This window comes from Aulonocara stuartgranti (assembly GCF_965226115.1).
Source record: "Aulonocara stuartgranti genome assembly, chromosome: 18".
Classification (NCBI taxonomy): Eukaryota; Metazoa; Chordata; class Actinopteri; order Cichliformes; family Cichlidae; genus Aulonocara; species Aulonocara stuartgranti.
Window position 1 is genome coordinate 22285515 of NC_138954.1, and position 11062 is coordinate 22296576.

Consider the following 11062-nt stretch of genomic DNA (forward strand, 5'->3'; position numbering starts at 1 on the left):
TAATTTACGGGTTTTGTTTAATTATTTTTATTTTTCCTTTTTTACTAAAGAGTTTCATTTCATTCGGCCATCTGTTTACGTATGCTTTGGTATCTGTTGGAAGCATTAAGTATCTATATAAGTCAGCGTTCATACCGTCGATGGTTCATACTGCTGCTCGCGCAGCTGTCTAAAATATCGCGAGATTGCTACTCTGGACTACTTAAGGCTCAGTCTTGACTGCACCGCGCCCCCGTGATCGTCCCTGCTGAAGACACTAGACCCCGGTGTCTACAGCAATAACACACCTACCCCGCTGAAAGAAGATATTGGGATAAAACAGCCAGTTAAGCTAATGTTTCTAACTTAAACAAAGGGGGAAGTCACCGGAAGAAAAGTGAACAAACATCCGCTTGCTTTCGACTCGCGTGAAATGTGCGGCTGTCACGCAACAGCTAGCAGATGAAGTTAGTTAGATAGCTAGCTAACGTGTATGTGCTGATAGTTATGGCTTTAGCTTTGAAAATCTTTTTTTTGCCTTTACGTTGTAGCTAGTTAATCCTCGATTAATTGGACATTTACATTTTGGTGCAAGTGCGGTGACCATTATGCTAGTTGTCGTGCTACGTCTACTCATCTAACACTAACCTAGCTAGCTAAGACTGGTGTTATATTACCGTATTTGTATTCATAATTTGATGTGTCGCTCTTGTAGTAAATTAGATTTAAGCTGAGTCACAGGTTAAGCCGGCGTTGATTTGAAGACACAAATTAAGTAAGTTTAGCCAGGTTAACTGTCCTACCTGGTAACAGCTAAACAGAAAACGTCAAGTAGATAGCATCTAGTCTACAAGACAGTGTTTGTCTATTATCTAACCTCCCAAAGTTGCACGTGGTAATCACAGGCCCCTTACCTTGTCAGCAATTTCTAAATCATATAGATTACAGGATCTTATCATCTGTAGCTGTAGAGGAAAGTGTCACTCAGTCCAAGTTCATATTTTACCCTCAAATAAACATGGCTCCTAAAAAGAGACCAGTGCCCTTAAACATTGCTCCTGCTAGTGATGGATTATCCACCTCCATGAATACAGAGATTACATCTGAGTAAGTTGACCTGCTGAGTTAAAATTTTGCAGTTGTTTGAAAATATGTTATTCTAAACTGTCTCTTAATTTTATCAGGGCCAATTTAGAAGCGCTGAAGAAAATACTGGAGGAGCTGGACCTGGATGAACAACAAAAGAAAAGATTAGAAGCTTTCCTTACCCAGAAGGCCAAGGTTGGCGAGCTGAAAGATGATGACTTCCATCGTATCTGTGAGCTGGGTGCAGGCAACGGAGGAGTGGTCAACAAGGAGTGCCACAAACCTTCAGGCATAATCATGGCCAGAAAAGTGAGCTTTTGCAATTATAAAACAAAAAGCTGCTGGGTCTTTTATACTTGAGTTGATCTTTCTGGTATTAGTGTTCACCCTTTGATACCCATTTAATATAACACCTTTCTTCTGTGTTTAGCTCATACATTTAGAAATAAAACCTGCAATAAGAAACCAGATCATCAGAGAGCTTCAGGTACTACACGAGTGTAATTCTCCCTACATTGTGGGTTTCTATGGAGCTTTTTACAGCGATGGAGAAATCAGCATCTGCATGGAACACATGGTAAGAATTAAAAAAAATTGTATTCCAGTAGTGTTTTGATCCCAACAAAGATATCATCTTTTCTCTTATCTGTTGCTGAAGATTTATAGAGAGGACAACTGGATTAAAAAGTGTTTTTTACCCAAACAATCAAATGATGTTGTCTAAAATCCCTATCCATTTTGCCCAATGTCTTTGTAATTGAATTAATCTGGTGGGTGTGGGTGTGTGTATATGCGTGTATGCATATGCAGCAGTAATTTGTTGGAAGTGGGTTAATGAGGTACACAAACTGTGTTAATTCTTTACAGTATTCACAAAAAGGATAGAATAATCTAGCCAGTCACTGGCTACATTAGTCGCCTTGAGTTCTTCTTTGCACCTGACAGTGCCTTCTTCCTTGTCCCAAGATATACACTCTCCATCTGATATACTTGTTCCTAATCCTGCCAATTCTTGCCAGTCTCAATGTACATCTCAGTTCAATCTTCAATTGAATTCCACCTCATTTTCATCATCAGCCCCTTATAGACGCAGGTCTGTTATTACTTTTGCGTAACTGTTTTTAAGAATCAATCTGTTGGCATTTTCATTTACTTTCTGAATAGGGTCTTTCTGAATAAGGTCTTCAGGCTGCCTTCTGTTATTTTAGCACTCGTATCATAAGTTGCTGTAATCTCTCTGGTGTAGGATGGTGGCTCTCTGGACCAGGTGATGAAAGAAGCAAAGCGGATTCCTGAAGAGATTCTGGGCAAAGTCAGCATTGCTGTAAGTATATTATTTTTTGCTGTCATGTTCTAATGTGGTAGTAAGTGGTAGACATTAATGAAACAATGTAGTGTTTTAATTTAATTAATTGAGGTGTTTAAAAACAAACAAACAACCAAACAATCACATTCTGTCATAGTTATGTTATGATTTGTATTGAGATTAGGATCAAAATAACCATACTTGCTTTGCACAAGTGCATCTAAACACTTGTCACTCTTAGGCTACGTTCACACTGCAGGCGAAAGTGCATCAAATCCAATTTTTTTTGACCCTATGCGACCCATATCCGATCATGGTATGACAGTGTGAACGGCGCAAATCCGATATTTTCAAATCCGATCTGGGTCACTTTCGTATGTGGTACTGAATCCGATACATATCTGATGTTTTAGAAAGTGACTGCTGTTTGAACGGTCAAGTCGCATTAACTCCGCCTTTTACGTCACCGACACAAGACTGAAGCCAATTATCAGCGCCAGAGAAGACATCGCGAACGCTTCCTGGCCATCCAGTGTAGATGTCAGTGAAACTGTTGGGAAGACAACGTAAACATTTTATTTGTACTGTATAATCTGCAGATTCTGACAGAAATCTGCAACTATCCTTTGAAGCACCGCTCCTCTCTTAAACAGCAATAAGGATCATTATTAGGTTATTTACATTATTATGTAAATAACAAAATAACTTAAAGCAAAAATTGGGAAACGTGAAGTCCGAAGTCTTTATATTAAGGGCCATCAGTCAAACAATACTGTTGCTCTGGGTCTAAACAGAGCGCGTTGTGTGTGACATCTTCTTTTGCGCATGCGGGCCGCTTTGAGCGTTCACAGTAGAGCGCGTTTGCTGTCGCATTTTATTTGTAGCGTGAACGAGCAGACAAAAAAATTGGATTTGATCAAAAAATCGGAATTGAGCATTAAGACCTGCAGTGTGAACGTAGCCTTAGTTCAGGATGAGTTCTGTCATATTGTTTTCTGTAGCATCAAGCCTGTTTAGCGTCATTGACTTCCTTAATTTTTCTCCGCTTTGAAACAGGTTTTGAGAGGCCTTGCCTACCTAAGAGAAAAACATCAAATCATGCATAGAGGTATCAGCATTTTCATTAAGTTTATGATTGTATCTTGAATAAATGAGTTTCATCTGCAAGTAGGATGTGGAGCAGTTTCTATTTACAGCCTAGTTTGATCTCAAGTGGGCCAGATTAGTAAAAGAACTGCATAATAACATCTTACTATAACGATCATTGTGTGCGTGTATGTTTGTTCCCAACTCCTTCTAGACCCCGTTCATTATTAAAATAAATTAAACTTGCTATATACATTTTTTGGAACTAAACTATAGGGTTTTACTCTTTTTGACTGAAACAAGTTGTTGGGATAGTAATATTTTCCATACAGATTCATTTGGGTATTAAAACTTTCATCATTTTTCCCAGAAAAGCAGTGTGGCTTGTTGAAAAAAAATGAGGATATTTATGATTTTACTACAACTTTGACACTTTGCAAAGCCATCCAGAGAAGGGCTGGACCATATCATACCATTCACGGTAATACCGGTGTAATGTTGGGCAACGATAAGAAAATGAAATATCGTGATAGAATATGGGTAAAACGCGCATGCGCAGTGCCTTTGTTTTCATACGCACATGGCGGCGATGGAGAATGAGAAGGGCGAAAGCCAATCGTTGAATGAAACGGATGAACCAGAATTGGTTTGTAAAAATGCTGCAACTTCAGTGGTGGAACTGGTTTGGCTTTCGTCCGTCAGATACAGAACAAAACACTATTTTCGGTAGAGCATGCTAGCTTTCCGTCGTTATTACCGTGTTTTTTGGAAAATACGGCACACTTAAAATCAATCCTTTGATTTTTCTGAAAATCGACAGATCCCCTTATAATCCCGTGTGCCTTATGTATGAATTCTGGTTGTTTTTACTGACCTCGAAACGATTTTATGTGGTACACGGCGCTCGAAAATCTATCAAATGTTTTAGTACGACTTTGCTAAGCCACGAACCCGCACCGCTTGATGGATTGTCGGACCATTACGGCTATCGTAGGCAGGCGCCTCGCAGAGTGATACGTACTGTGCTTCAACATAATAGAGATTGACAGACCACGTGACTTTCGCGCATTGCATGCCGGGAACTCGTGGCAAAACAATCCAAGTACCTGCATCAAATGCAAGCATTTGCAGCACCGCAAAACGTTCATTCTTCGGTTCCAATAAATTCTTGCTTTTTCTTTGCCCCCCAAAAAGGTATGTACAAAACGAAGGAGAACAATGCCGGTCCGTACAAAGACAGACTTGATGAAAAGTCAAAGAAAAGATACGAGGAAAAAAATCAAACCAGTGAAAGGGTCAGACCCTTACGAGCACACAGAGGGACAAAATACGTTAGCGTGCTGCCCAACTTTCACCACGCTCATATTTATAATCATACGGTTCTTGGAGTGAGTGCATGCACTCATGAAGTTTAGTAACTTCAGGTCACTGCAACAAGCCCAGGTACAGTTTACCGACGGATGGGTACAGGACCTTGAACTGCACCGTGTAGAACGAAAGACCATCGTACGTATCATAAGTTTACCAGTCTCACAAATCGTCTTCATAAATACACATTCGTTAACCGTTTATTAATAGGACCTTTGAGCTCAATGGTAATTAATTAGTAGTGGAAATAATTTCTGGCAGCATTACAGAAATGTAGCAGTGACAATAATATTGTATGCTGTAATCGTACTGGGCAATTAGTGATACAAAACTGTTTTACCCTGTGAATAAAAGTATATGTTTTTGTCAGTGTACCATAATAACAGAAGCGAAACGCAATATTGTGTCAGGACAATTTACTATTTATGCACAATAAACAAAGGAGCATAGCGCGACCATTTCTGTTCAACGCCAGACTTGCTTGTAACCTATATCACCAATTATGTTAAGAAAAATGACGCATTAACTACAACAGCAGACTGACCTTTGTGGAAATGCTTGGAGCAGACTAACCTGTGAGCTGGAGGGTTCTGGGACGTTATATTTTGTCTTTGAATGGCTGCAATCCAGTCGCCTCTTTGTTACTTCGGAAACATGGCTCGAACAATTTCTCTTCAACGACGTAATCTGATAACAACCGATCTCTTTACCCGTCGGCTTCCCGTGGCTGTCATGCGACCGGCTATTGCAGTTAATAACACAACAGCTTCTTGCCATTTTTTGTGTTTCTTTTTATTGCTGTATAACTGATTTCAATTGAAAGCCTGCGTGTGCTAGTACCTCTTGCCACGAGTTCCCAGAATTCTTTGCGATTTTACCCCTGAGTGACGTCACATTTTCAATCTCTATATTACCGTATTGTTTGTGTATAACTTCTTTTTAAGTTTTGTGGATATTATACATGGTTATGCTGAGGACATGTCGGCCAATTCCCACTGGAAATGCCTTTTGGTTAAACTGTCAGCAAGGAATTTGCATTTGCACTGTAAAATTTTTATATAACTTTAATGCACTTAAAAAACAGCTGCTTGTTGAAGTGAAAATACATTGATGAGCTTTTTATGCACTAATAAAGTTGTGGAGTTGTAAAGTATTTTGTCTAGTGTCAAATATATCGTGAGTTATATCGTTATCGCAAATTTTCAAATGTATATCATGATGAATATTTTCGGTCATATCGCCCTGCTCTAATCCAGAGGATCTTAGTGCATCCTTTGGTGGGCTGATTCTGGGCCTCAGGCTGTTTGACATCCATAGTATAGAGATTCAGTTGGATAACATTTTCATGTAATTTTATAAGTAATAAAATGTCCTTTTTATCTCAGATGTGAAACCCTCAAACATCCTGGTAAACTCACGCGGGGAGATCAAGCTGTGTGACTTTGGTGTGAGCGGGCAGCTCATAGACTCAATGGCCAATTCCTTTGTTGGAACAAGATCCTACATGTCGGTATGTTTGGGTCTGTTTATGAAACCTGTGGACAAGTTTGTTTCGCATCAATGTTCATGTAATGTGAGAATCTTTTTAACTCATTTTAGGTCGGTAACTTGAATAACAGGATTCTTTTGTGCTAATTTTGATGAAGAGATTTATCCACTGATACATATTTAACTTGAGATTAATGCTTCAGCTGTTTGAACAGTGTTCAACAGTTCCATATTACTATAATAAAGAACTGATGATTGTTTTGTGTGTTGTTTATGTTTGATGTCTAGCCTGAGAGATTGCAGGGGACTCATTACTCTGTGCAGTCTGATGTGTGGAGTATGGGCTTGTCCCTTGTAGAGCTGTCAGTTGGACGCTTTCCCATCCCCCCTCCAGATGCTAAGGAGCTGGAGGCCATATTTGGACGACCGATCTTGGATGATACACAGGGACAGACCCACAGCACATCCCCTAGACCCAAACCTCCGGGTAGACCTGTTAGTGGTAAGCTACACAATCATCTGTGTGTGTTTCAGGTGGCTGGCTGAAAGTGCAGTAGGCAAACCTTGCATGCAGACTGCTCCAAGTTTCCACATGAGAAATCACGTAACTTGCTGATATCAGTGAATTAGACACTCTGATTTATGAACCTGTCAGCTCCGTGATTGCTCGATGCCCCAAAGGAATGTTTGCCATGTTTTTAATTGAAGGTTTTTTTCTGATTGAGTTCTCACTTGTTTTGTTAAACTGACTTCCCCAGGCCACGGTCCGGTAATGGCTATCTTTGAACTACTAGACTACATTGTCAATGAGGTAAGATTATAAGAAGTTATCCAAAGCAGCATTTATTGTCAACCACGTAAAATCACGAATGAGTCACTTTCTGCTGTTTATACTACAACATTTTCTTTTAACTTTCAGCCACCGCCTAAACTACCCCATGGAGTATTCACCCCTGATTTTCAGGATTTTGTGACCAAGTGGTAGGACATTTTAAAACTCAACATATTGCTCACCTTTCCTCACTTACACATGTTAAGCGTCAAGTAGCATGACAAGTAATAGTGACATAACATTGGATTACATGTTTACTAACTTGATGGATTATCTTGATCTTCTTTGTGTCCAGTCTCATCAAAAATCCAGCAGACAGGGCTGACTTAAAAATGTTAATGGTAAGTGTCAGTTTGACTTTAAGTTCCCTATTTTTTTTAAACAGATTATCACAAAGTGAAATATGTGACAGGCCTAAATCACTGTCATTTTTATAGTAAAAAACTTCTCAACTAAACCGGCAGTGCTGTTTAACTTGATAGCAACTATATATTTAGTCAGCTGAGTTAGTGTGTTGTTAATATTTGTGCTTTTTCAGAACCACACGTTTATCAAGCGGTCTGAAGCAGAGGAGGTGGATTTCGCTGGGTGGCTTTGTAAAACAATGGGACTGAACCAACCCAGCACTCCCACACGCACTGCAGATTGAGCTATGTATATTCACTCAGACATTATGTAAAAACATGAAGACACTGCTGCCTAAAACTGTACATTCAGATATACTGTATACACCTTGTGTGACACATCCTCCCTCAGGTGGATCCGTAAAAGCTTCATCTTCAAATCAGCTCTATGATATTTTATCACATAATTCACATCCCAGGATAGATATTTAAAAAAAACACACACAAATGATTGTTGGAAGTGTTGACAGCATAGAGTATTAGAGATTTATTCGGTTCAGGATTTTGACTCATTAAGCCACATATCTGGGCCACTGATGCACTATTATTTTTTTTTTTTTTTTTTTTGCCCCCAGTAGCTTTTTGACATACAGCAGATCGTACATATACTGTATAGAATTGTAAAAGACTTGCTTGAAAAGGTTCATAAAACAGAACAAAAGAAATAACCAATATTTGTAATTTCATCCCCAGCCCCCCTAAATCCAATGCAGTTTTCCAGCTTTCTTGTCTGAAATTTTCTGAAGTGCTCTGAGGCTTACGCTGTTTTCACACATGCACTGGAAAATGTTGAAAGAATCCAGTGTGGATACTCACCCAGTTACTCTGTATGGTCTCCCTTGCATGCGGCTCCACTGGGTAATGTCCAATTAAGGGCTGCAGTGCATGTTTGAAAACGGCATTACAGTACAAGTATGCCAATCCCAGTTATTACAATCATGGCTAGGCTTTGTGTGTCTACAGAAAAATATACTTATGAGTTTCTTTATATGTCTGTTATGCAAATACACTGAGAAATGTAAGGATTAGCTTATTTTACTGAACAGGTTGCGCGCATCTGAGATGTTTCTGAAGTTTCTTGCTTTTCTTAACATGGGAGATTTCTACTAATTTTGAGATGTCTTGAGGTGAAGCACAATGTTTCATGCTTTACAGCATGACCCTCATGTCAAAGCCAAAAATAATAAAAAAGTGTTTTTACAAACGTTAAAAATAGTCTGTTCTCTGTTGCCTCTCCGTTATAGGGTTATGTTTTGTTTTTAAAGTTAAACATCTCTGAATTTTCCTTCTGCAGGTTTCGTATGTTTAGTAAAAGACTTCCTTTGCAAATCCTGGAAATTCAGCCCTGGGCAGATTCTACTTTTAAGAAGGCTGCTTTTATCCCTTGAATGAACTCCATCATGGCTCAATGGGCATTGTCAGCTTAAACAAATTATCATTTTTTTTGTATACCCTCTAATGTAAACAACAGGATGTGGATTGGCCATGTGCATCCTGCGTTAGGGCATTTTGACTTTGTGTCCTGTCACCACCAGTTTAAAAACATAGTTTGGGGTAAATTCTTCAGAAACTTGATAAATCACAATGCTTTGGAGATGAATAAATGGTATGCACTGTGACTTCCAAGCATGATGGCTTCATTTACTGAAATATCACATCTGTCTTACACTTGTTTTACCAGAAGGGGGAAGCATATTGGGTGCATAGAACTGAGGACCTCCTGAACAAATACTAAAAAATAAAGTATAAGATATAGTAGTCTTCATATCTAAATATATCTGGGCTGAGAGATGCATTGTGAGGGCACTTCTGCTACCAAGTTAACGTTTGCATAATTGAATAAAGCTTAAGCTTGATATTGACCTGAGCCACTACCAGGTGAAGAAGGAAAAAAAATCCCCCCTTCCTTCCCTCTTATTTTGCACGGACAATGAAAACCTATCTAGTGTTGATTAAGCGCCTTCTCTTAATTGGGTGTCAACTTGCAGGATTAAAATGTAAGACACTGAGGTGTGAGAACGATACAGTGTTGCAGTATGCGGGGTGGCTAAGTGTTGACGGGAGGGGGACTAATGCAGCATAAAAACAGCAAAGTCTGCAGTCATTAATATGCAAATATGCAAATGAGAGGGTAATTAAGCTTGGGCGTTTGTCAGTGGCTCTTTGATTGCTAATGAATTCCAATCTGCAAGAAAGGGGGAGGGGATGATGAGCTAAAAATTAGGAAAAAGAACAGGATGACATTGTGCTCCTCTCTCTTTCTTACAAAAATAAGGAAACGAGTGCAGCATGAAGGCTTACCAAACATTGCAGTGTTTTTTTAGCTTGCGTCAGATACTAAAAAGGCCGTTGCAGTTGAAAACATGAAAGATACCTCTCACTAGAAATGCTGGCGCTAAAAATCAGTTTCAGCACGAGCAAACATCTCAGAAAAATGGGGAGGGGAGCGTGTGCCAACGACAATTAACCATTCACGCCGTCGGTGAGCAGTCAGCATGGCAGGCTTGAGCCACCGCAGGAAGGTAGAATGATTTCTGCTCATTAAGAGTGATGGGGCTGACCCCTGTTGAGAGATGCTCAGGTATCTTGGTGGGAGATGTGCACTGCCAGCATGGTGTGTGTCACAAACAGTGTTATTTTGGCAAATGGGGACCTGCAGTGCACACACACATTCACACACACTGCTGTTATTGCTGTTTCAGTGGTCCCCTGACATTTGTACGTCTTCCTCTCTGTGGCATGTGAAATGAGAGGACGTATACGTGAAATAAAAACAAATTAGAAGAGAATAATAGTGTAAGACAGCTGCTCAAAAGGTGTAATTCTTCATCAAAATACTACCACTTTATATATTTCAGTTGGCTACAGCTATGATGCTGTGTCACACAAAAAAATCCCACTAAAAATCTGGATGAATCTTCTGTCAGTGAATCTAATCAGCAGTGTGATGTTCGGTTTTTGTTTTTGTTTTTTTGTGTGTGTGTCTTACTAAATACTTTCCCAAATTCTTGAAACAGGATTACAAGTACAAGAGCTCAAACTAATCTATTTGAAATGGTGTGTTAGCAGCTGATCAGAGTTTTGCTCTGTTTGCTGCATGAAAGACTGTGTTTGTGTGTGTGTTAGGAGAGGGGGGGCTGTATTTTTTACAGGAAACAGGAAACCAGAAGTCATAACAGGATGCCCCAGGTTTTGATACTGTACCTGATGCGTGGGTGGCTGCATGGGGGTAACCCATTTACAAAGCCTTTAGAGCCTGTGACTAGAAGAAGAAGAAAGGGCCCAGGAAAGAGTAGGTGGTAAGGAGGGTATACGCTTTGGGGTTAGGAAAATGGAGTTCCACTCTAAATATAGCCCTTTTTTTCTTTCTTGCACCATACCGTACAACTTTAACGTCGCATTTCCTCAATTCCCTTTGTCCTACTTCTAAAAAGGCAACAGACCAAAGAACGTTTGATGTTTGGCACAGAGCAGCGATACGATCACTTCCATGCGAATACGTGCACCAACTTT

General features: G+C 39.7%; 1 protein-coding gene across 1 annotated transcript; it reads left to right on the top strand.

The window, feature by feature from the left end:
- The first annotated feature begins 188 nt into the window (after positions 1-188).
- map2k2b (mitogen-activated protein kinase kinase 2b) lies at positions 189-8762 on the top strand. The gene is made up of 11 exons (XM_082514850.1): positions 189-1086; positions 1164-1374; positions 1496-1642; positions 2312-2389; positions 3428-3479; positions 6211-6335; positions 6602-6815; positions 7072-7124; positions 7233-7294; positions 7441-7486; positions 7684-8762. Exons 1-11 carry the CDS (start codon positions 998-1000, stop codon positions 7792-7794), a joined length of 1188 nt encoding a protein of 395 aa, XP_082370976.1. The 5' UTR covers positions 189-997; the 3' UTR covers positions 7795-8762.
- Positions 8763-11062: the final 2300 nt, after the last annotated feature.